Source organism: Heterodontus francisci, chromosome 7 (assembly GCF_036365525.1).
Source record: "Heterodontus francisci isolate sHetFra1 chromosome 7, sHetFra1.hap1, whole genome shotgun sequence".
Classification (NCBI taxonomy): domain Eukaryota; kingdom Metazoa; phylum Chordata; class Chondrichthyes; order Heterodontiformes; family Heterodontidae; genus Heterodontus; species Heterodontus francisci.
In genome coordinates, this window is record NC_090377.1 from 114,488,149 (window position 1) to 114,515,060 (window position 26,912).

The 26,912-nt window shown below is 44.3% G+C and overlaps 1 protein-coding gene across 4 annotated transcripts in view; it reads left to right on the top strand.

Annotated features, from left to right (window-relative positions):
- Positions 1 to 14,003: 14,003 nt before the first annotated feature.
- Positions 14,004 to 26,912, top strand: part of LOC137372245 (abl interactor 2) — a 93,759-nt gene continuing 80,850 nt past the window's right edge. For 2 of the 4 annotated variants that reach the window (XM_068035918.1, XM_068035917.1), the window contains exon 1: positions 14,004 to 14,167. In XM_068035918.1, coding sequence (XP_067892019.1) covers positions 14,105 to 14,167 — 63 coding nt within the window. In that variant the 5' untranslated portion in view covers positions 14,004 to 14,104. The remainder of the gene's footprint in view (positions 14,168 to 26,912) is intronic. The other 2 variants (XM_068035916.1, XM_068035915.1) reach the window with 1 other exon arrangement.

Below are 26,912 nucleotides of genomic sequence, written 5' to 3' on the forward strand. Positions count from 1 at the left end.
TGTGTTCCGCCATTTTCCCACACTCTCTTGACCAGTCTGGACATAGCAGTGGAATCCTTTCCCATGCGCTTGTTGATTTCTGCATCGAGAGACAGGTTACTGAGCCTAGGTAGGTGAACTCTTGAACCACTTCCAGAGCGTGGTCACCGATATTGATGGATGGAGCATTTCTGACGTCCTCCCCCATGATCGTTTTCTTGAGGCTGATGTTTAGGCCAAATTCGTTGCAGACAGCCGCAATCCTGTCGATGAGTCTCTGCAGATACTCTTCAGTGTGAAATGTTAATGCAGCATCGTCAGCAAAGAGGAGTTCCCTGATGAGGACTTTCCGTACTTTGGTCTTCACTCTTAGACGGGCAAGGTTGAACAACCTGCCCCCTGATCTTGTGTGGAGGAAAATTCCTTCTTCTGAAGACTTGAACGCATGTGAGAGCAGCAGGGAGAAGATGATCCCAAACAGTGTAGGTGCGAGAACACAGCCCTGTTTCACGCCACTCAGGATAGGAAAGGGGTCTGATGAGGCGCCGCTATGCTGAATTGTGCCTTTCATATTGTCATGGAATGAGGTGATGATACTTAGTAGCTTTGGTGGACATCCGATCTTTTCTAGTAATCTGAAGAGATCACGTCTGCTGATGAGGTCAAAGGCAGTGAGATCAATGAAAGCAACATAGAGGGACGTCTGTTGTTCGTGGCATTTCTCCTGTAGCTGGCGAAGGGAGAACAGCATGTTAATGGTGGATCTCTCTGCTCGAAAGCCACACTGTGCCTCAGGGTAGACACGCTCAGCCAGCTTCTGGAGGCTGTTTAAAGCGACTCGAGCGAAGACTGTCCCCACTATGCTGAGCAGGGAGATTCCACAGTAGTTATTGAAGTCACCGTGGTCACCTTGTTCTTCTAGAGGGTGATGCATCGCGCATGTCCTGTGGTACTGCTCCCCCGTCCCAGCACAGGCAAAGCAGCTCGTAGAGTACTGAAAGTATAGCAGGCTTGGCACTCTTGATTACTTCAGGGGTGATGCCGTCCTTCCCAGGGGCTTTTCCGCTGGCTTGAGAATCAGTGGCGTCCGATTTTGTTGGCTATACGTTGGCTGCATTGAGGGCGGTCTCAGTGACAGCATTTTACCTAGAGTGCAATTCTAGGTAGTGCTCCACCCAGCAGGAAGGCTACTACAACCATGCAAAGTGGACAGTGAAGGTTCACTTAAGTAACACCAGGAATAAGAGTTTTGAGTTATAGTGAACTGTTTCAAGGATTGGGGCTTTTTCACTGGAGCCGAGTGTGTTAAAGGGAAATTTAATTCAAAAGTATGAAAGAAAAAAATGGTGTAAAGATTTTTTCCATTGATTGGTGGGTCAGCTTGTCATTAAACATAGTGGCTATTCAGGATGAGACTGCAGCATCATTTGAAAGGTATTGGACATTGATTTGAAAAGAATGTGGAGAAAGGGCAGGGAGCTGAGATAGGAGTGGACAGTTCCAGTTGAAGAACTATACCTAGCACCCTATATTTATTGAATTTGTGATTCTACGATTGCAATATAGCATAAAAATGTGGAAACACTACACTATAAAAAAAAAACCTAGTATTGCAAATATACGGTCTATTTTTCCAAACTAGGGTCATGTTTGGAGAGAGCAATTTGAGCTGTAAAACATTGGGGTACAGTACAGATGAATATAGATAGATCGCTGTATAACACTGGGGTACCATACTTGTGGGTACAGGATTGCCACTGTACAAAACAGGGCTACATTACTGATGGGTACAGGTCTGTCATTGTATAACACTGGAGTACAGTCCTGGTGGGTTTAGATCTCTCACTGCATAACACGGACATAGTACTGGTGGATACAGATCTAAGCCTAAAATAATGAACAGATAATCTTTGTGAATTACTTTAGCTACTGGAGTTGCTTCGACAGAAATTTTCTTCAATTTTGAAAACAATAGAGCAACCTATCAAACTCCACTTTAGTTTTTAACGATCAAGTGAATATATAACAGTGATGTAATTCACATATTTAGAGTATGTTAATTCCTTGAACAAAAAAGAATAAATGGTCAGTTTGTATACTAAGTTATGCTATAGTCCACCATTTTGTGTATATAGTCTTGTAGTTTTATCAACTACAGGTGTTAGCTAGTTAATATAGGGCCTGTTTCAGTGCTGTATCACTAAATAAATAAATATCTCTGAAGATTATGACCTTTTTCTTAATTCATGGAATGTGGGTGTCACTGGTATGGCCAGCATTTACTGCCTAATTGCCCTTGAGAAGGTGGTGGTGAGCTGCCTTCTTGAACTGCTCCAGCCCGTGTGGTGTAGGTACACCTATAGTGCTGTTAGGAAGGGAGTTCCAGGATTTTGACCCAGCGATATACTTCCAAGTCAGGATGTTAAGTGACTTGGAGGGGAACTTGCAGGTGGTGGTGTTCCCATGCACTTACTATCCTTGTTCTTTGAGATGGAGGTCATAGGTTTGGGAGGTGCTGTTGAAGGAGCCTTGGCAAGTGTCTGCAGTGCACCTTGTAGATGGTACACACTGCAGCCGCAGTGCCAGGGGATGGAGGGAGTGAATGTTTAGGTGCTAGTGGAGTGCCGTTCAAATGAGCTACCTTGTCCTGTATGGTGTTGAGCTTCTTGCATTTTCTTGGAGCATTCATCCAGGCAAATGAGGAGCATTCCCTCACACTCCTGATTGTGATTGTAGATGGTGAACAACCGTGGGGATTTGCCAGCCTTTGATCTGCTCTTGTAGCCTCAGAATTTAGATTATTGGGCCAGTTAAGTTACTGGTCAACCAGGATGTTGATGGGGCATTCAGCAATGATAATGCTGTTGAATGTCAAGGGAGATGGTTAGATTCTCCCTTGTTGGAGATGATCATTGCCTATCACTTGTCTGGCATGAATGTTACTTGCCACATATCAGCCTAAGCCTGAAGATGTCCAGGTCTTGCCTAACGGAGGCACAGAATGCTCCATTTTCTGAGGGGTTGTGCATGAAACTAAACACTGTGCAATCATCAGTGACCATCCCCACTTCTGACCTTATGATGGAGGAAAGGTAATTGCTGAAGCAGATGAAGATGGTTGGGCTCAGGACACTGCCTCAAGGAACTCCTGCAGTGATGTCCTGGGACTGAGATGCTTGGCCTCCAACAATCTTAACCATTATATAGGATATATGGCACAGAAACAGGCCATTCAGCCCAACCAGTTTATGCTCCACTCAAGCCACCTCCCATCTTTCGTCATCTAAATCTATCATCGTAACCCTCTTCTCTTTTTCCTCATGTGCTTGTCTAGCTTCACCTTAAATGCATCTATACTATTTGCTTCAGCCACTCCCCATGGTAGTAGGTTCCACATTCTCACCACTCTTTGGGTAAAGAAATTTCTCCTGAATTCCCTATTGGATTTCTTGGTGACTATCTTATATTGATGGCCTCTAGTTATGCTCTTCCCCATAAGTGGAAACATCCTCTCTGTATCCACTCTATCAAAACTTTTCATAATTTTAAAGACCTCTATTAGGACACCTCAGCCTTTTGTTTCAAGAGAATGGAGATCCAGCTTGTTCATCCTCTCCTGATATGTTATACCCATGCATTTCTAGTATCATCCTTGTAAATCTTCTCTACCCCCTCTCCTGTGCCACCTTTTTATAATTTGGTGACCAGAACTGCATGCAGTACTCCTAAGGTGGTCTAACCAAGACTCAGTACAAGTTTAACATAGCTTCCCTACTTTTCAATTCTATCCTTCTCGCAATAGAGCCTAGTGCTTGGTTTGCTTTTTTTATGGCCTGGTAACGTGTTGCGCAACTTTTAGTGATTGGCGTATTTGTACTTCGAGATCCCTTTGTTCCTCTACCCGACCTAGACTTACTCTTCCTACCAAAATGTGCTACCTTACATTTACCTATGTTGAACTTCATTTGACAATTATTTGCCCATTCTGCCAGTTTATTTATATCATCCTGTATTTTGTTGCAGTCCTCCTCAGTATTGTCATCCGCAAATTTAGAAATTATGTTTGATTCCAAAGTTCAAATCGTTACTGTAAATTGTAAACAGCAGTTGTCCCAGCACTGATTCTTGTTGAACACCATTTCCCGCCTTCTGCCACTCTGAATACTACTGTTTACTCCCACTCTCTGCTTTCTGTTCTGAAGCCAGCTAGCGATCCATTCTGTGACTTGTCCCCTGCCTCCACATTCTCTGACCTTACTCATTATTATTATCCTATTCTGGGATGCCTTATCTTGCTTTGTGCTAGGTATAACGACAGCTATTGGAGAGTTTTCCCCCGATTCCCATTGACTTCAATTTTGCTGAGGCTCCTTGAAGCCACACTCAATCAAATGCTGCCTTGGTGCCAAGGGCAGTTACACTTCTGGAATTGAGCTTTTTTTTGTCCATGTTTGGACCAAGGCAGTAATGAGGTCTGGAGGCAAGTGGTCCTGATGGAACCCAAACTGAACGTTGTTGAGTAAGTGCACCTTTACAGCATTGTTGATGACGCCCTCCATCACTTTGCTGATGATTGAGACTAGTCTGGGGAGGTAATTGGCTGGATTGGATTTGTCCTGCCTGGCAAGTTTTCCATTTTGTCGAGTAGATGCCGGTGTTATAGCTGTACTGGAACATCTTGGCTAGGAGCGTGGCTAGTTCTGGAGCACAGGTGTTCAGCATTACAGTCTGAATGCTGTCGGGGCTCATAGCCTTAGCTGTATTTAGTGTTGTTGGCAGTGTCTTGATTTTTTTGGAGTGAATTGAAATGGTTGAAGATTGGCATCTATGATACTGAGGACCTCAGGATGAGGCCAAGGTGGATTATCCACTTGGCACTTCTGGCTGAAGATGGTTGCAAATATTTCAGATGTTTCGGCCTTGTCTTTTGCAGAGACATTCTGAGCTCTGCCATCATTGTAGAGCTTCCTCCTCCCATTTGTTGTTTAATATCCACCACCATACACGACTGGATGTGACAGGACTGCAGAGCTTTCATCTGATCTGTTTGTTGTGGAATTGCTTAGCTCTGTCTATTGCATGTTGCTTCCGCCGATTAGCATGCATGTAGTCCTGTGTTGTAGCTTCACCAGGTTGACATCTCATTTTTAGGTATGCCTGGTGCTGCTCCTGGCATGTCCTCCTGCACTCTTCATTGAACCAAGGTTGATCCCCTGGCTTGATGGTAGAGTGAGGGATATGCCAGGCCATGAGGTTACATATTGTGGTTGAATACAATTTTGCTGCTGCTGATGGCCCACAGCACCTCATGGATGCCCAATTTTGAGCTGCTTGATCTGTTCTGAATCTATGCCATTTAGCATAGTGGTAGTGCCTCACAACACGATGGGTAGTGTCCTGTGAAGCTGGGACTTCTCCTCCACAAGGACTGTGCAGTGAACACTCCTACCATTGCTGTCACTGATGGATGCATCTGCAACAGATAGATTAGTGAGGGCTAGGTCAGGTATATCTTTTCCCCTATGCTGATTTTCTTGCCACCTGCCGCAGGCCCAGTCTGGCAGGTACGTCCTCCAGGACTCGACTAGCTTGGTCAGTACTAGCGTTACCGAGCCATTCAAGCTGATGGTCACTGAAGTCCCTCACCCAAAGTACATCCTATGCTCTTACTACCCTCCATGCTTCCAACTGTTGTTCAACATGCAGGAATCAAGGCCTGCTCGGGTCTGCAAATGAGATCCGACCTGAGCCTGACAGAACCCCATCTGACCCCGAGCCCGACCCGGCCCGAGTCCTTCCATTTTTTCCCGTGCCCGACCCGACCCCACCTGACCATCAGTTAACCTACCTTCCGTTTTTCACTTTGTTCCTTACCTGCACAAGCTTAAAATAACTGTAACAAAACCACCTTTAAAACCCAAAAAGTAAATTAACATTAAAGTCACTTACCTGAGGTGGTGATAGAGCGTACCCGACCCGACCCATGCCCGAAGGCCGGACCCAGAAGTCCGACCCAACCCGAACCCGACACATGTCGGGTTCGGGTTGGCTAGCAAGCCTTTGTGCAGGAATACTGATTCATTAGTTGAGTAAGGGTGGAAGGTGATGATCAGGAGGTTTCCTTGCACAGATTTTGCCTGATGCCGTGAGACTTCATGGGGTCCAGAGTCAATGTTGAGGACTCCCAGGGCCACTCACTCCCAACTGTGCACCACTGTCGCCACCACTGGTGGGTCTGTCCATACCCAGGAATGATGATGGAGGAGTCTGGGATGTTGGCTGTAAGGTATGATTCTATGAGTATATGAGGCTGTTGCATGACTTCCCTGTGGGACAGTTCTTCCAATTTTGACACAAAATCCTCAGAGTTCAGTGAGGAGGACTTTGCAAGGTTGACTGGGCTGGGCGTGCCTCTGTCGTTTCTGGTGCCTCGATTGATGCGGGGTGGTCGGTCTGATTTTATTTTTTGTCGGGGTTTGATGCAACTTAGTGGCTTGCTAGGCCATTTCAAAGGGCAGTTACGAGCTAACAACATTGCTATGGGTCAGGAGTGAAATAAAGGTCAGGCCAGGTAAGGACAGCAGATTTCCTTTCCTAAAGAACATTAGTGAGCCATCACTGACCATATGGAGCAGTTCAACCTGTTTAAATACCCATTGTATGATTGTTGACTCTTGGGGTTTAACTGACTTGTCAGCTCAATTCAAAACTGCCAATCGTACATAAGAACAGGAGGAGGTTATTCATCTCCTCGAGCTTGTTCTGCCATTCAATGAGATCTGTATCTTAACTCGATCCATCTGCCTTGACGCAAAATTATTAATTGAGCCAGCATCTACTTTTCATGGGAGAGAGTTCCACACTTCTGCCACCCTTACTGTGAAGAAATGTTTCCTAACTTCTCTCCCGAATGGCCTGGCTCTAATTTTAAGGTTATGTCCTCTGTGCTGTACTGCCCCACCTGTGGAAAATATTTCTCACTGTCTACACTTTCAATTCCCATCAAAATCCTGAAAACCTCAATAAAATTATCCCTTAACCATTCATATTCCAGGTAATATAAGATTAGTTTGTGTCATCTCTCCTCATAATCTATCTCTTGGAACCCTGGTAACATTCTAGTGAATCTACTCAGCACTCCTTCCAAGGTCAATATATACTTCCTAAAGTGCGATGCCCAGAAATGTACACAATACTCCAGATGTGGTCTGACCAGGGCTCTGATAAATCACGATTTGTTTTTGTTTGTCGTGTGTATCCTCATCGCAAGCTTTTCTCTAGTTTAGCAGAGAACTGAATAATCTTAGCTTATGAACACAGCTGTGACCAGTTGTCTTTTAAGCTCCTTGTGTCTTATGAAAGAGCTTAAGGGGCCACTACCATGCTAAGACTAGAGTTAAATATTCCACGCACACAAAATATTAACATGCCTCATCTCTCCCCTCTCTCAGGTTGCCACCAGACCCACCCCTTATCAATCCCCTATTATAGCTAAGGTTTGATGTTACTACAGTCAGTGTTCAAATCAGAGGTGCCCAGGAGAATAAACAGATACTGCTTCTGAAGTTTGCTTGGGGTTTGGATTGGGTCAGTGTAAGAAGTCACTATGGGTATGCTGCAGGCATTCAGCATATCTACAAGGGCAAGTTCTGAGGGGAGGGAAAATGCGAAGACCCAGTTTGCAAGAACGCTGCAATTTTCAATAAAACTATGAAACGTCTGCGTGAATCCATTGGCTCAGTCAGATCTTTGCTTTGTTTTTTTTCCACCTCATCTTTCTTTGTTATCTTCATCCCTTTCCCCACCCTGTTCCAAGAACCATCCATCAATGGAGTGTGTGAGCTCGGGACCCGCTGCAGAACACCTGCTCCATTTGTAGCAAGGTGCGAGGCTCACAGTCTCATGGTTATCTCTGCTTCTCCCTAAGGCATCGAGCCAGATCTGGCTGGAGCAGCACATCTTGCTGGGTATGGCATTAGTTAGTCCTTACCTTCTGGACCCTTCAGCTTGAAAATTTTTTGTGATGTAATCTGCTGGAAGTGCGAGTGGATAACGAGGTTGCGAGAGCAACTGGAACTGAGTGACGAACGGGAGCTACGGTCTATGCTTAACCAATGAAATTTAAGCATTGAGGAAAAAAAGAGGAGCGACAGAGAAGAATGCTGAATTAGAGGGTGTATTCAATGTGAAATGAGGTACAGAAAGAAAGATTGGTTTGAGAGAGAGAAAAAGAGACAAAGAAAAAGTAATTAAAATTGACTTTTTAAAATTTCTAGCAATTGGTTGCATCCAGGAATGAGACTCCACAATTTAAATTGTTCCCTTTCTGGGCCAGAGAAGTTAATTGGTATTGTATTAACAATTATCACATTGTTAAAAAGGCACTCAAATTGCTCAGTTGCTGCCCCAACGTTCTCCAGTGAGTTTAATGGACAATTATTGTGTAAATCTAGCAAATTCTTAACACGGAGGCTAATGGTGAGATACCGTCTGTGTGCAGCAAATGGTGGAGTGATGTAAATCGGCCAGCAGGTTCTAGAGATTTGCAACTCTCAGTGTATCTCTTAATCTCCTGAACCTGCTGACCAATTTGCACATTAATAATAGAATGTGTCGTCAACACAATATTTTTCGCGCAAGATCTCGCCTGCGGAGTGACATTGGAGTACGGTTCAATGGATGCTTCACCTGAATGGCCGTTCCAAGTGAGATCACTTAAGCGTCGCACTGTGTTGCTTTGGCTATCCAAGTATTGCAGCCAAATGTGAACCTGCACTTACCTGGACTGTTCACGCACTTACATTTCCCAAAAGGAGCTATTGGTAACAATTCTTGCCCTGTGGCCAACTTCAGCATTCCTCGTTACTGCCATTCTATCCTCTCTTTCCCACGCCTCTGCCGCTGGCCTGAGATTAGCTATGTCAGTCAAAGCAGGGATTGAGCTTGGCCTGTCTCAGTTCTACGGTGGATGTTGTAGCTGTCCATACAGCTTCGTCCTTTCCACAGGATCCCCTAATTGGGAGCTCCAAGTGAAGGGATGTGTAGTACGATTTCTCTAGTGGTGCAGTTCTTGTGAATTGTGCAATCTTTGTATACTGTGACATGTGAGCTGTGCAAAGTAATGTTGAGTTCATCTGTCTGAGCCACAGTCCTGATATCTGACCTTGCAGAGGAGATTATGGCTTCATTCTCTATCTCTTCACCAGCCCACTCCTTCATACATTGTTACAATGGACAGGGAATAAAGGGAGGGAGGGTGCTTTTAAAAATAGCTGATCATTGAAATGCTGATGCATTACTGTCCTTTCTGCTGGGCTGTAAATGAGAAGAACACAGTAGTTATAGACGTCTGTGATAGACTTTTAGGGCAGCTTGTGTGATTCTCTGATTTTGTGCTGTACAGGGACACAGTTCTCCACTGAGAATCTCGATTTGCAGGACTGGCTGTTTCAATTTGTAGGATCTCATTATTTGATGCCGCAGAGCTGAGTTCTCAGCTACCGGAAATATCGATGCCCCTTGTGCATTCCAGTGGCCCAATATGCTGAACCTGCCTCTGACACTTACTGATGGAAGATATGCCACTGTATGAGTGAGCTGCCTGGGACGTTAGCATGCCTTTGGCCAGATCTGACTATGGGTTAAAAGCCCCCTGCAGCAAGTGGGAACTTGAGTTGCCTAATGTTCAGGGCTGTTTCTGAGGGGTAAGCTTGCAGTTGGATTACAGATAGAAGCATTGGAGTCGTCAGCTACGCTAGTATTGTCATGAATACAATCTGGATGCATTGACAGCACATTTGGAGTGATTAAAATCACGGATGTGCAAAAGACCAGAATTGGAGGAGCGCAGAGATCTCAGAAGATTGTAGGGTGGATGGAGGTTGCAGAGATGGGGAAGGGCAGGCCATGGAAGGATTTGAAAACAAGGATGAGAATTTTAAAATTGAGGAGTTGCCGGACTGGGCACCATTGTAGGACAGCAAGCACGGGTAATGGTTTAATGGAACTTGGTGCAGATTAGGACATGTGCAGCAGAATTTTGGGTGAGCCCAAGTTTATGGAGGGTAGAAGATGAAAGGTCAGCCAAGAGAATATTAAAATAGTTAGATCTAGAGTTAACAAAGGTATGGATGAGGGTTTCAGGAGCAGATGAGCAGAGGTAGGGTTGGAGACGGAGATGAAAGTACATCACAAGTTACATAAAGAACATAAAGGTCATAAAACAGTCCCAGAGCAGGTGCAGCACGGATTTGATACAGCTTCCTTTACCCTGTCCCATTAAACACCCTCAGAGCAGATACAACATGGGTATGTACAAAGTACCAATTAAAATATTCAGTTTTTTTATATATCTATTTTCTGTTTATTAGTATTCATAGGCTCTACTTCAAGTTTGTGACAGCGAATTCTGCATTCTAACCAAGCTGTGGAGATTTTTTTTCCAACCTCCCTTTGATTCTTTTTGTGATTACCTTAACGTTACCAACTCACTGCCCTGTGAAAATAACCTGTCATTGTTCATCTTATTATCCTTGTTAACTTGTACACCTATATCAGATGAAGCTCTTCACCTGAGCTGAAGTGAAATGGTCTTAACATCTCAAATCTCTCTTTGTAATTGCAACCCATGAACTGTTAACGTTTCACTGCATACACTGTACCTTTTCCATTGTTTTTATCTAATTCCTATCCTGGGTGTCCCAGAATTACACACAACACTCCAACTGCAGCCTAACTAAGGTCCTTTACAAGTTCAGTGTCACTTCCTTGCTCTCATGTTCTATGGCATGATAAAAATCACGGATTCAGTTTCCCTTTGTACTGCTTTATTTACTTAAACTTTGGTTATAACAGTGCAGTGGTTGTGGTCCCAGTCCTGCATGAGTAATGCAGAGGTCATTAGTTCAAACCCCAATGTGGGCAAGTTGTGAATTTGAATTCAATAAATCTGGCGCTTTGTGGGCTGGTACTGGAAAATGACCATGAAAAGCTGCTGGATTTTCAAAGAAAATTTTGACTTAATGATTGACTAATGTCCTTCATGCAAGGGAACCTGCCATCCCACCTGGTCTGACCTTCATGTGACTGCAGCCCCTTACTGTGGTTGATTCTTATAGTAGCCTTTTAAGTAGTCCAGCCAACTACTCAGTTGTAAACCGCTATGTTTGGAAAGCAATTGCTATAATTCAGGGTGTCCAGGGAAGAGCAGCAAATGCAGCCTTTCCAGTGTTAGCACGTCCTGGGAATAAATAACTTTTTAAAAAAAAAACTTGTGCTGTCTCCTCTAATCCTACATATTAATCTTCCCTGCTTCTGATCCTCTACCTCCTTTTCCTAGCTTTTCAAAATGTATTGCTTCACATTTTTCTACATTGCACTGTACCTTCCACCTGTCTACCCATCCTTCACAATCCGAGTCATAATTTGCCATACAGCACTCCTCCCCACCCTCAAATTGGCTGTCATCAAATTGCAATATTGTGAGAGTTGATGTTTATAGAACCATAGTTTACAGCATGAGGCCATTTGTTAGTATAATCCAATTTTGATCCCACTGCCCTGCTCTTTTCCCGTAGATACATAGCTGTTCCACTTCAAATATTGATCCCATTTTCAGTTTAATATATTTTTAAAATTCTTTCATGGGATGTGAGCATCGCTGGCAAGGCCAGCATTTGTTGCGCATCCCTAATTTCCCTTGTGAAGGGGATGGTGAGCAATGGTCTTTGCCTCAACTACTGTATGTATATGGTAAATCAGACAGTCCTACCCACCCCCTCACCCCAACACCACTGGCCATCCATCCAGTCCTCTTACCCTTTAATCTCTGCTGTCACTCTACCTATATCTCTATGTATGGCCTCATTACCTTTAATTCAGTTTATCTTTGTCAACTACTTTTTATCCATACAGCCCATTGCATTTCTTTTATGTAACCATTTATTTCTTAAAAGAATTCTATAAGTTTGGTCAAGGCTGACCTAACTGGTCTATAGTTTTCACAACTGTGAAGTCTGACTAACTATTATACCTAGGGTTCCATGTCTTTGTCATCACCAGATCTGACTATTCCAATGCTTTTCTGGTTGGCCCCGATCTGCCATAAACCTGAGCTCATTCAAAATTCTCCTGCCTGTATCCTAACCAAGTGCCATAATCCCACTCACCCATCTCCCCTGTGCTTACTGACATATATTGGCTCCCGATGCAGCACTGCCCCGATTTTTAAAATGTCATCCTTGTCATCAAATCCCTCTGCTGCCTTTCCCCTCCCTATCTCTGTACTGTATGCCCTCCAACCCACTGAGAACTCTTGTGTTCCTGCAACTGAGTAACAGGAAACAGAGAGTAGTGGTGAACAGCTGTTTTTCAGACTGGACGAAGGTATATAGTGGGGTTCTCCAAGGGTCGGTGCTAAGACCCCTGCTTTTCTTGATGTATATTAATTACATAGACTTGGGTGTACAGGGCACAATTTCAAAATTTGGAGATGACAAAACTTGGAGGTATTGTGAACTGTGAGGATAGCGATAAACTTCAAGAGGACATAGACCGGTGGAATGAGCAGACAAGTGGCAGATGGAATTTAATGCAGAAAAGTGTGAAGCGATACATTTTGGTCGGAAGAACGAAGAGAGGCAATATAAATTAAAGGGTACAATTCTAAAAAGGGTGCAGCAACAGAGGGACCTGGGGGTATATGTGCACAAATCGTTGAAGGTTACAGGACAGTTTGAGAAAGCATATGGGATCTTGGGATTTATAAATAGGGGCACAGAGTACAAGAACAAGGAAGTTATGATAAGCCTGTATAAAATACTGGTCCCAGTTCTGGGCACCACACTTTAGGAAGAATGTGAAGGCATTAGAGAGGTTGCAGAAAAGGTTCATGAGAATAGTTCCAGGGATGAGGAACTTCAGTAATGTGGATAGGTTGGAGAAACTGAGTCTGTTCTCCTTGGAGAAGAGGAGATTTGATAGAGGTGCTCAAAATCATGAGGGGTCTGACAGTGTAAATAGGGAGAAACTATTCCCATTAGCTGAAGGATCCAGAACCAGAGGATACCAATTTAAGGTGATTGGCAGAAGAACGAGAGGCGACATGAGGAAGAACTTTTTTACACAGCAAGTGATTAGGATCTGGAATGCTCTGCCTAAGAATGTGGTGGAGGCAGATTAAATTGAGGCTTTCAAAAGAAAATCATCTGAAGAGAAAACATTTACAGGGCTACAGGGAAAAGGCCAGGCAGTCGGACAAGGTGAATTGCTGTTACAGAGGGCCAGCACAGACATGACAGGCTGAATGGCCTCCTTTGCTGTAACCATTCTATGAACTCTGGCCTCTTGTGCATTCCCTACTTCCTTCACTGAACTGCTGCAGGCCATGCCTTCAACCGTCCAGGCCCAAAGCTCTGGAAGTCTCCGCCTAAAACTCTCTGCCTCTTCAGCCCTCTATTCTTTTTAATACCATCTGTAAAACATACCTTCCTGATCAAGGTCCTGGTCATCTGTACTGTCAGGCTCGATGGGCTGAATGGCCTACTCTTGCTCCTATGTTCCTATTTCTTCATTTGGCTTGGCATCCATTTTTGTCTAATTACGGCTCTGTGAAGTACCTTGGGATGTGACGAGGTGCTATTTAAGTGCAAGTTGATGTTGTCCTGGTCCCCTGTAATTTCTTTTTCCTCTTCCCCTGAGGAAGTGCCTGGTCTCCAATTGGCAATAGCCCACAGATCTCACTGTGGGGAATCACAGGCTCAGACACACAGTAGCCTTTGGGCAAAGAATTGGTTGGGAGTTTAGAGATGTGAGCCAAAGGACTCGCAGAGTAAAGTTATGAGTTGCTGGGTTGGGGCAGACTCTTCATTGGGGTCTCCGTTCCAAATGCCAACTCGCCTCCTGTCAGTTGATGACCCTAATGCCCGTTTCCCATTTTGTTCCACATTTCCAATATTTGTAGCTTTTCTGTATACCTGATGTATTTTGGGTAGCTTGATTAACCTGTCCTTTTTTTTTAAAGGCAGCAGATAAACAACGAGCTCTTGAGGAAACCAAAGCTTACACGACCCAGTCCTTAGCAAGTGTGGCCTACCTGATCAATACTTTAGCAAACAATGTGCTCCAAATGCTGGACATCCAGGCATCCCAGCTCCGACGCATGGAGTCGTCAATTAATCATATCTCACAGGTAGGCTCATATGTGCATTTTCACAGCCCTCTGATTCGGTTGGTGATCAGTTGGTTATTCTGGTGTAACGGGGTGCTAATCTTTCTTTTAAAAATGCATTTTACTCTTCAGTGTAATTTGCAATTGAAGACTTTTAACTTGCCCATTCTAATGTGACTTCATTTTTCTCCCCTTTTCACTCACTGTCACTTAGGGTGCAGGGCTCCACAGTTGCTGGGTGCCTCCAGAACTGCACACGAGTAGCCAGTGTATGAGCAAAGACAGTAGTGTTTTTCAAACTACGAGGAACCATCAAAGCCATGCTCTGTTCTTGCCTGATGTCCCTGGGAGAACTTTTCGACGAGGCCGCCCCTCTCCTGATTTATATTATTGTACTGATCCGCTGTTTATATTATTGCACTGTTTCAGTAGGCCTATACTGGCCCAGTCTTTATGTTACAGCACTGTCTCAGTAGGTCTATACTGGCCTACTCTTTATATTACTGCACTGGTTCCATAGGCTATACTGTCCCACCATTTATATTACTGCACTGTCTCCATGGACCTATATTCGACCACTATTTATATTAAAATGCTGTATCCATAAGCCTGTATTCTTCCACCTGGTTTATGTCACAGTGTTGGTTGTGCAGGGGTGTGTACCACCTGATGTATATGATGGGGCTCCTTCTGGACGGTTGTATACACGGAGGGCCGAAGGGTTTGTTTCTGTGCTATATAACTCTATGACTCTCTTTCACCTGGGGTGTATCAGTGCTGGTTCCTCAGGTGTGTATACCACCTGGTGTATATTTGTGCTGGTTCTAGAGAGGTTTATTCCCTGTTTTTTGTCCAGAAGTGTGCAAGGAGCTCCCTGCATGTGAGGATGAATTTGGGCAGACTGAATAGTGCTGCCTTTCCTCCTGACAGAATGGCACAATCCAGTTCTGTAATACAGCTGTTCCTCGCTGTCAGTTTCATGGGAGGTACAGCACGGGTTAGATACAGACTAAAGCTCCATCTGCATTGCCCCAACAAATATCCCCAAGGTAGGTACAACACAGGCTAGCTGCTGTGTGGAGCTTCTGATCTCAGTCCTGCAGTGTTGGCATTGTTATTACTGAATATGAGGTGCCCAGGGTAAGATAGGGAGATGAAAATGCCGGTTAGTCTGTGCCAAACATAACTTCATGAAAATTGTATGAGGCATTGGCATAGTTTGGGTACAGTTCTCACTGCTTTTTCATCCAAGGAAGTTGTATGTCAGATGTTATGGACAGGGAGGAGATGGTGTGGATGACTTCCACTTTTCACCTCTCAACTAACGTAGACCGTGTTCTTTTTTTAAAAAAGATTGTTATAGTCCGAGTGTTTTAGTGGTCAGATAAACAGACAAGAGACAGGTTCTCTCTTGGGTTTAAAAGAAGGATAGATTATTTATTAAACAATACCCAAAAAATATTTGCAGCCTCACCCACTCACACACACAAGAAGAGATAGAGATTAGAGAATAGCAGACATTTAAGTCCAATTGTTGGAAAAAGAGTTCACTTTGAAACCTCCTTAGGTTCCCGGGTGGAGTTTTCTTTTAGCGGTGGTGCAGGCTTGGTGTTCCTTGCCTTGGTACACTGAAGTTTTTCAGACTCCTGGTTAAGATTTAGTCAAAGTCAGTGGTGAGAATCCTGTTATAATTTCTCAGGTGGGAAGTTTTCAAGGTCACCTTGCAGTCTCTGCCTCTGTGGTTTAAAGATGTTACAGGCAGGGTTGTCTTCTTGGCTGGAATGGATCTCTCAGCTTCCTGGATGACTGACTTTCTGTCTTTCAGAGAGCTCTTTTTTAAGAAAACAGCTGATCAGACAAGGTTTCGGTCAAATGACCATAGATGATGTCCCCTGGTGTGTTCATACAATGTCTTTGAACTTGTGGCCATTGTCTCACAATGGGGTTTGAATGTGGTTTATCTTGAAAAAGTGGTGTTATGTCCCATCTATTTGAATCCAGAGACTCCCTGTCTGCGAAGGCCTTTGTCAACCCAATTCTTGAAGATAGGAACCATTTAGCATTTTAATGTGCCTTCCCCAGGACTAGTCCAGACATGATGGGTTTAGTTTCCAGCAGTCACTATGTATATTTGCAGTACAGGAGAGGTCACTTGACCGCTTACTCCATCTTGTCTGCTGTAGAAATGTGTCAATTTTTTGGAGTTTAGTTAATTTCTACAGTTTTTAATTGCTCCAGTTCACTTTAGTTCATAACTGTTCCTTGCGGGAACATGACACAGAGATGTTAAACAAGGATGGTGAAGTTATTAATTGAAAAGAAGAAAAAGCTGCATTGAGTATACAGAAGGGAGTTTGGTAAGCGAGTGAATTTTAGGGGTTAATTTCTCAAGACTAGTTTTTGTTTTGTTTACATCTAGCAATTAATTGAAATTCCTGCTTCAGTTAAGAGGCAAGTTAGGTTTCTTGCTGTTTTAAACAGGGTGATACTAACACTGAATGTAGCTGTAGCTAGTTAATTAGGAGCTAGCTAAAACTGGTTTCTGAGCTCTAACAGAGTTGACAGCATTGTTTTTAATGTATAAATTGAGAGGACTCTCTGCTGCTGGAGGGCACGGAGTGTTAAGAGAATTTGGTAATTGCGGGAGTTTGGTAAGGAGGGGAACTATAAATTAAGAAAAAATAAATTTGAGTGCACAGAGTGTTAAGTGGGAGTGTGGTGCGTGAGGGAGGGACTCCTTTTTTCTACCTTTTTTCAGCCTGCAGTAGCTGTCTTTCTCTTCGGTACAGGGGAAGAAGCTGATTGATGTTATTTTACTTTTGATTGTAATAAGTTTTTAAAATTACGTTATGGCAGGTCAGCTCGGCCAAGTGGAATGTACATCCTGCAGTATGTGGGAAGTCATGGACGCACCACGTGTCGTAGACGAACACATCTGCAGGAAGTGTCACTGGCTGCAGAAGCTTGAGCTCTGGGTTTCGGGAATCGAGCAGCCACTGGAGTCACTGTTGTGCATCTGCGAGGCAAAGGACTATGTGGATAGCACGTTTAGGGAGGTGGTCACACCACAAGTTAGGAGCATGCAGGCAGGGAGGAAATGGGTGACCGCCAGGCAGTCTTGGAGAACCAGGCAGGGAGTGCAGGAATCCCTGAGTTTATCTTGCTTGCTAATCAGTTTTCCATTTTGGATACTAATGAGAGCGCTGGTTCCTCGGGGGAGTGCAGCCAGCGCAAAGTCCATGGCACCACAGGTGGCTCAGCTGCACAGGAAGGGGGGAAGAAGAGTGGAAGAGCAATAGCGATAGGGGATTCGTTAGTCAGGGGATCAGGCAGGCGTTTCTGCACCAGTAAATGTGACTGCAGGATGGTGTGTTGCCTCCCTGGTACTAGCGTCAAGGATGTCACGGAGCGGCTGCAGGACATCCTTCTGGGGGAGGGTGAACAGCCAGAGGTCGTGGTCCACATCGGTACCAATGACTTAGGTAGGAAGAGGGATGAGGTCCTGAAAGCAGATTTTTAGAGAGTTAGGAAGGACCTTCAATGCAGTAATCTCAGGATTACCCCCAGTGCCATGTACTAGTGAGCATGGGAATAGGAGGATTGATCGATTGAACACGTGGCTGGAGAATCGGTGTAGGAGGGAGCATATAAGGTTTCTGAGGCATTGGGACAGGTTCTGGGGCAGGTGGGGCCTGTACAAGCTGGACAGGCTACACCTCAACAGGACCAGAACTAACATCCTAACAGGGAAATTTGCTAGTACTGTTGGGGAGGGTTTAAACCATCTTGTCGGGGGATGGGTACCTGAGGGGTAGCTCAAATTGGAAGGAAGTAAAGCTGGTAACATGACGTAGAAAAGTAACAAGTGACATTAGAAGGCAGGTGATACAAAGGAGAGCATCAACTAGGCTTAGAATGCAGAATGTTAAGAAGGCAAGGTTAAGGCACTTTACCTGAATGCACATAGCATTCGCAACAAGGTGGATGATTTAAAGGCCTAAGTAGAGTAAATGGGTATGATCTAATTGCCATAATGGAAACGTGGCTACAGGGTGACCAAGACTGGGAACTGAATATTCAAGGATATTTGACATTTGGGAAGGTCAGGCAAAAATGAAAAGGAGATGGTGTTGTGCTGATAAGGGATGTGATGAGTACATGAGTAAGGGAGGATCTCTGATCGGAAAAATAAAATGTGGAATCTGTTTGGGTGGAACTAAGAAACAGCAAGGGGCAGCAAACGTTGGCAGGAGTTGTTTATAGGCCACCAAACAGTAGTGGTAGTGTGGGGCATGGTATTAATTAGGAGATTAGAGAAGCATGTAGCACGGGTAATACGGTAATCATGGGTGACTTCAATCTGCATATAGACTGGGTAAACCTAATGAGCACTAATGATGTGGAGGATGAGTTGCTGGAGTGTGTTAGGGATGGTTTTCTAGAGCATTATGTTGAAGAACCGGCGAGAGAACAGGCTATTTTAGATCTAGTATTATGTAATGAGAAACGGCTAATTAATCTTGTCGTGAAAGAACCTTTAGGGATGAGTGACCATAATATGATAGAATTTTACATTGTTTGAAAGTGAGGTGGTTCAGTCTGAAACCAGGGTGTTAAATTTGAACAAAGGAAATTATGACGGTATGAGGGGCAAATTGGCTGAGGTGGATTGGGAAAATACATTAAAAGTTATGACAGTACATCTTGAACGGGTCCCACCTGCCCCAGAACCGGTCCCAATGCCTCAAAAATCCTCCCTCCCTCTACACCAATGGAAAGTCTTTGAAGAAATATTACATAGTTTCCAGCAACTATACATTCTTTCAAGGCACAAAAACCCCAGAGGTAAAGGCAGTCAACCATGGCTAACAAAGGAAGCTAAGGATTGTGTAAGATTAAAAGAAAAGGACTGTAAAGGTGCCAGAAATAGTAGTAAACCTGAGGATTAGGATGATTTTGGAATACAGCAAAGGAGGGTGAAGAAACTGATAAAGGGAGAATAGAATATGAATATAAGCTAGTGAAATATATAAAAACGGACTGTAAAAGCTTCTGTAGGTACGTAAAAAGGAAATCTTTAGCTGAGACAAATGCGGGTCCATTACAGGCAGCATCAGGAGAATTTATAATGGGGAATAGAGAAATGGCAGAGAAGCTAAAGGATTACTTTATGTCTGTCTTGAATGAGGAAGATACAAAAAATCTCCCAGAATTAGAGATCCAAGGGATTTGGGGTGGGGGGGTGGCGATGGGGTGCGATGAGAAATTGAAGGAAATTATTATTAGTAAAAAGGTTGTATTGGAGAAGTGAATGGGGCTGAAGGTTGATATGTCCCTGAGATCTGATTTTCTACATCCCAGAGTGTTGAAAGAGGGAGCTATGGAGATAGTGGATGTTGTGGTGATCATCTTCCAAAATTCTAGAGATTCTGGAGCGGCTCCTGCAGGTTGGAAGGTTGCAAATGTCATCCCACTATTTAAGAAAGGAGGGAGTGAGAAAACAGGGAACTATAGACCTGAAACAAAAACAAGAAATGCTGGAATCACTCAGCAGGTCTGGCAGCATCTGTGGAAAGAGAAGCAGAGTTAACGTTTCGGGTCAGTGACCCTTCTTCGGAACTGACAAATATTAGAAAAGTCACAGATTATAAACAAGTGAGGTGGGGGTGGGGCAAGAGATAACAAAGGAGAAGGTGCAGATTGGACCAGGCCACATAGCTGACCAAAAGGTCACGGAGAACAGGCAAACAATATGTTAATGGTGTGTTGAAAGACAAAGCATTAGTACAGATTAGGTGTGAATATACTGAATATTGAACAGCAGCAAGTGCAAACCTGAAGAAAAACAACCTGAAAAAAACAGTGGGTAAGCAAACTGAACAAACTAAGATGAAATGAAATAAATGCAAAAAAAGATTGTAAAAAATGTAAAAGGGAAGAAAAAACAACTAAAAATATACTATTGACCTATACTATAGAACTTATAGACCTGTTAGCCTTACATTAGTTGTTGGGAAAATGCTAGAATCTATTCTAAAGGATGTGATAAATGGACACTTGGATAGGAATGATCTGATTGGGCATAGTCAACATGGATTTATGAATGGGAAATCATCTTTGACGAACCTGTTCGAGTTTTTTGAGGATGTTACGAACAGAATTGATGAAGGGGAGTCGGTGGACATAGTATACTTGGATTTTGAAAAGGCTTGTGATAAAGTCCCCCACAGGAGATTGGTTAGCAAAATTAAAGCACCTGGAATAGGAGGTAATATACTGGTATGGGTTAAGGATTGGTTCACAGGCAGAAAACAGAGAGTAGGAATAACCAGGTCATTCTTGGGTTGGCAGGCTGTGACTAGTGGGGTACCGCAGGGATCAGTGCTTGGGCCTCAGCTGTTAACAATATATAGCATTGATTTGGATCTGGGGACCAAATGTAGTATTTACAAGTTTGCAGATGACACAAAATTAGGTGGGAATGTCTGTTGTGAGGAAGATGCAAAGCGGCTTCAAGGGGATTTGGACAGACTTAGTGAGTGGGCAAGAACATGTGAGATGGAATATAATGTGGCAAATGTGAGTTTATCCACTTTGGTAGGAGGAATAGATGTGCAGAGTATTTCTTAAATGGTAAAAGATTAGAAAATGTACATGTACAAAGGGACCTGGGTGTCCTGCTCAATAAGTCACTGAAAGCTAACATGCAGGTGCAGCAAGCAATTAAGGCGGCTAATGGTATGTTAGCCTTTATCGCAAGGGGATTTGAGTACAAGGGTAGTTAAGTTTTGCTTCAATTGTTTAGAACCTTGGTTAGACCGCACCTGGAGTACTGTTTGCAATTTTGGTCCCCTTACCTTAGGGAGGATATTATTGCCATAGAGGGAGTGCAATGAAGGTTCACCAGACTTGTTCCCAGGATGATGGGACTGTCCTATGAAGAGAGATTGGGGAAACTGGACCTGTATTCTCTAGAGTTTCGAAGAATGAGAGGTGATCTCATTGAAACCTACAAAATACTTAAAGGGATAGATGCAGCTAAGATGTTTCCCCTGATTGGGAAGTCTAGAACCAGGGGACACAATTTCAAAATAAGGGGGAAGCCACTGAGGACAGAGATGAGAGATGAGAAATTTTTTGAATCAGAGGGTTGTGAATCTTTGGAATTCTCTACCCTAGAGGGCTGTGGAAGCTCAGTCATTGAGTATGTTTAAAGCAGAGATTGACAGATTTTTGAATTCAAATGTCATAAGGGAATATGAGGATAGTGTGGGAAAAAGGCATTGAAGTGGAAGATCAGCCATGATAGTATTGAATGGTGGGGCAGGCTCGATGGGCTGAATGGCATACTCCTGCTCCTGTGTTCCTAATTGTTGACTACACATTGACTGCACTATTAAAGGGCTATCTCCAGTATTTATGCAGCCTGCTCCTCTTGACTCAAGGAGCTCATAGCCCGTCATTGAGGTGAACAGAAAAGCTTCTAACGTGAGCATTTTGTGATGCCTTTATCAGATCTCCTGAAGCTGTGACATAAGGATATATTTTTAAGTAAACAGTGGAGCTCAGTAACCACCTGGGTTAGGGAGGGAAATTGCAGCTGTGGCCCTGAGTTGATCTTCATTCATCCTTGCTGAATGTGCCATGCCTGGAGATCAGTGATGGCCCAGTAGTAGAATAGCTTATCTGCACTTGCTGTTGAGACTGAGACTTGGAAGAGCCAGTTGGGTGAGGTTACAAGAACCTTTGTGTATCCATAGCTGAGTGATAGTTCTGGTCCAAAGCGAGGATTGAATCTGGTCTATGCACTGTGTCCCCTCAGTACATTGACTCAGCAAGAATCCATCAGAAATCCTGTATGTGCATTGACTCACTGAGATGTCGTTTGGAAGCCTGTTCACTGCAGTAACTCAGTGCAACATCCAATGGAAGCCCATTTAGCAGCCTTTAATCGTCAGATATCACTATTTGTGGTTCTGGCAGGGTTTTTGCTGAGATAAGCTGGGATCTCAGTCTCCCTCTCCCCATACCAGCCATTTAATGTTTTTTGGCCTCCTTGTCTCGAGAGACAATGGGTAAGCGCCTGGAGGCGGTCAGTGGTTTGTGAAGCAGCGCCTTGAGTGGCTATGAAGGCCAATTCTAGAGTGACAGACACTTCCACAGGTGCTGCAGATAAAATTGGTTGTCGGGGCTGTTACACATTTGGCTCTCTCCTTGCGCTTCTGTCTTTTTTCCTGCCAACTGCTAAGTCTCTTTGACTCGCCACACTTTAGCCCCGCCTTTATGGTTGCCCACCAGCTCTGGCGATCGCTGGCAACTGACTCCCACGACTTGTGATCAATGTCACAGGACTTCATGTCGCGTTTGCAGACATCTTTAAAGCGGAGACAAGGACGGCCGGTGGGTCTGATACCAGTGACGAGCTCGCTGTACAATGTGTCCTTGGGGATCCTGCCACCTTCCATGCGGCTCACATGGCCAAGCCATCTCCGGCGCCACTGGCTTAGTAGGGTGTATATGCTGGGGATGTTGGCCGCCTCGAGGACTTCTGTGTTAGAGATATAGTCCTGCCACCTGATGCCAAGGATTCTCCGGAGGCAGCGAAGATGCAATGAATTGAGACGTCGCTCTTGGCTGACGTATGTTGTCCAGACCTCGCTGCCGTAGAGCAAGGTACAGAGGACACAGGCTTGATACACTTGGACTTTTGCGTTCTGTGTCAGTGCGCCATTTTCCCGCACTCTCTTGGCCAGTCTGGACATAGCAGAGGAAGCCTTCCCCATGCGCTTGTTGAATTCTGCATTGAGAGACAGATTACTGGTGATAGTTGAGCCTACGTAGGTGAACTCTTGAACCACTTCCAGAGTGTGGTCGCCGATATTTATGGATGGGGCATTTCTGACATCCTGTCCCATGATGTTCGTTTTCTTGAGGCTGATGGTTAGGCCAAATACGGTGCAGGCAGCCGCAATCCTGTCGATGAGTCTCTGCAGACACTCTTCAGTGTGAGATGTTAATGCAGCATTGTCAGCAAAGAGGAGTTCCCTGATGAGGACTTTCCGAACTTTGGTCTTCGCTCTTAGACGGGCAAGATTGAACAACCTGCCACCTGATCTTTTTTTTTTAGAGATACAGCACTGAAACAGGCCCTTCGGCCCACCAAGTCTGTGCCGACCATCAACCACCTATTTATACTAATCCAACACTAATCCCATATTCCTACCACACCCCCACCTGTCCCTATATTTTCCCTACCACCTACCTATACTAGGGGCAATTTCTAATGGCCAATTTACCTATTAACCTGCAAGTCTTTGGCATGTGGGAGGAAACCGGAGCACCCGGAGGAAACCCACGCAGACACGGGGAGAACTTGCAAACTCCACACAGGCAGTACCTGGAATTGAACCCAGGTCGCTGGAGCTGTGAGGCTGCGGTGCTAACCACTGTGCCGCCCATCTTGTGTGGAGGAAAATTCCTTCTTAAGACTTGAACACATGTGAGAGCAGCAGGGATAAGAAGATCCCAAACAGTGTAGGTGCGAGAACACAGCCCTGTTTCACGCCACTCAGGATAGGAAAGGGGTCTGATGAGGCGCCGCTATGCTGAATTGTGCCTTTCATATTGTCATGGAATGAGGTGATGATACTTAGTAGCTTTGGTGGGCATCCAATCTTTTCTAATATAAAAGCAAAATACTGCGGATGCTGGAAATCTGAAATAAAAACAAGAAATGCTGGAACCACTCAGGAGGTCTGGCAGCATCTGTGGAAAGAAAAGCAGAGTTAACGTTTCGGGTCAGTGACCCTTTTAATCCAATCTTTTCTACTAGTCTGAAGAGATCACGTCTGCTGACGAGGTCAAAGGCTTTGGTGAGATCAATGAAAGCAACGTAGAGGGGCATCTGTTGTTCACGGCATTTCTCCTGTAGCTGGCGAAGGGAGAACAGCATGTCAATGGTGGATCTCTCTGCTTGAAAGCCACACTGTGCCTCAGGGTAGACACGCTCAGCCAGCTTCTGGAGCCTGTTTAAAGTGATTCGAGCGAAGACTTTCCCCACTATGCATGAGCAGTGAGATTCCACGGTGGTTGTTGCAGTCACCGTGGTCACCCTTGTTCTTATAGAGGGTGATGATATTGGCATTGCGCATATCCTGTGGTACTGCTCCCTCGTCCCATCACAGGCAAAGCAGTTCGTACAGTGCTGAAAGTATAGCAGGCTTGGCACTCTTGATTTCAGGGGTAATGCCGTCCTTCCCAGGGGCTTTTCCGCTGGCTAGAGAATCAATGGCATCACTCAGTTCCAATTTTGTTGGCTGTACGTCCAGCTCATCTATGACTGGCAGAGACTGGGCTGCATTGAGGGCGGTCTCAGTGACAACATTTTCCCTGGAGTACAGTTCTAGGTAGTGTTCCACCCAGCGGTCCATTTGCTTGCGTTGGTCAGTGATTGTTTCCCATGATTTAGATTTGAGGGGGGCGATCTTCTTGATGGTTGGCCCAAAAGCTCTCTTAATGCCAACATACATTCCTCTGATATTTCCAGTGTCGGAGGCCAGCTGAATATGACTGCATAGGTGTTGCCAGTAGTCATTTGCGCAGCGCCTGGCTGTTTTAAGAGCTACGGATGTTAACTCGCTGGGGGCTTTCTTGTAGTTCAGCAGTGCAATGCGCTTAGCAGCTATGACAGGTTCCAGCTCTTCAGTGTGAGATTGAAACATTTAATACACATGCAAAATCCCCACAAGTAATGTTTTTCAGGAAATGTCATCAAGCCAAGCTGAGTACTTGGTTTATTGCTAGGTTTGTGGCCAAATGTGGTGCTGCACCTTTCCTTAAAGTACCCACAACCCAAAAATAATGTAATTGGTTTTAAGGACTAGGTCCTATCAACACCTCTTTTGTTATCCCTTGCCCCCCCCCCCCCCACTTTACTTGCTTAAAACCTATTACATTTCTAATATTTGCCAGTTCTAATGAAGGGTCACTGACCTGAAACATTAATTCTGCTTCTCTCTCCACAGATGCTGCCAGACCTGCTGAGTATTTCCAGCATTTCTTGTTTTTATGCTCAATCTCCAGCATCTGCAGTATTTTGCTTTTATTATACAGGTCTAGCATCTCTGCTCTGTTTTGAGTTCTATGGTCCGAACCGTATCGCATTGTATGTGCCCCTACCTCCTGCTACGCTAATCAGTGGTACAGTTTCAGCCGTCACACCTCCAAACCCTAGAATTCTGTGCCTGAACCTCTTTCCCCCCCCCCCCACCCCCCCACCCCGCCTTGTGGAATCATCAGCACTTGTAAAAGCCTCTTAACCATCCACCTTTTCGACCATGCTTTAGGTAAGCACACTGAACTTCTCCCCAGGCTCCTGTTTGACGACTCCTTTGAAGCACTTTGGGATGGCTTTCTAAAGATGCTGTACAGGTGGAAGGTTTGTTTACAGAAAAGGAAGAAGCTAACGTATGAATCTGTTACACTAGCAACATGGTAACTTCTAGTATTTTTTGGTAGTTTCAAACATGAAATATTTAACACGACCCTCGTCCCCTACAGCATTGCAGTTCCTAAATCTGGTGATAGTTTTATCTTTTGACAATGAAAAGTGATGTGGTGGGAGATGTTTCAGATGTTTAATTCATTGACAGCATCAATACTAACATTGGTTCTCCTCTCGGGAAAGGGAAGAATACCTTGAACTGATTCAAGTTGAGATGGGAGAAGTCACACGAGAAAATTTTACATCGAATCAACAGCACAGAAACCGTCTATTTGGCCCAACTGGTCTATATCAGTATTTATACTCCATACTTCTCCCACTCAAACTGACTCTTCGCATCCTGTCCCATATCCCTCTATTCTCTTATTCCCTCATGTACTCTTGTCTGTGAGAAAACCAGGAAGCAAACCTCCTCTAAAATGTACCTGCCACCTATTATCTTTACTGGTATTTTGGTTCCAATGATATTTGATGACCTGGGTGCTCTAAAGGTAGATGGAATCTTCAGAAATCTTCACAGCTAATGAAGTGCAGACGCTGCTGTAATGTGGGAAACACAGCAGACAATTTTTACACAGCTAGCTGCCACAAACAGCAAAGGGATAATGATCAGATTTGGTGCTGATGGTTGAGGGATAAATATTAACCCAGAACACTGAGAGAACTTCCTTTTTTTCTTCAAATAGTGCCATGTGATATTTTTAACATTCAGCAGAGAAGGTAGAAGGTGTCCTCAGTTCAATGTCTCATCTGAAAGAGGACACCTCTTACATACAAATTAGGAGCAGAAGTAGGCCATTCAGCCCCTCGAGACTGCTCCACCATTCAATAAGATCATGGCTGATCTGTTTGTGTCTCAAATTCCACACTCCCATCCATCCCCGATAATCTTTGATTCCCTTGCCTAACGAGAATCTATCTACTCCCGCCTTAAAAATATTCAATGACCCCGCCTCCATCACCTTCTGAGGCAGAGTTCCAAAGTCGCACAACCCTCTGAGAGAAAAAAATTCTCTTCATTTCTGTCCTAAAAGGATAACCCCTAATTTAAAACAGTGCCCCCTCGTTCTAAACTCACCCGCAAGAGGATACATCCTTTCCACATTCATCTTGTCAAGGTCGTTCAGGATCTTATATACTTCAATCAAGTCTCCCCTCACTCTTCTAAACTCCAGTGAAAATAAGCCCAGTCTGTCCAACCTTTCCTCATAAGACAATCCACTCATTCCAGGTATCAATCTAGTAAACCTCTGAACTGTCTCC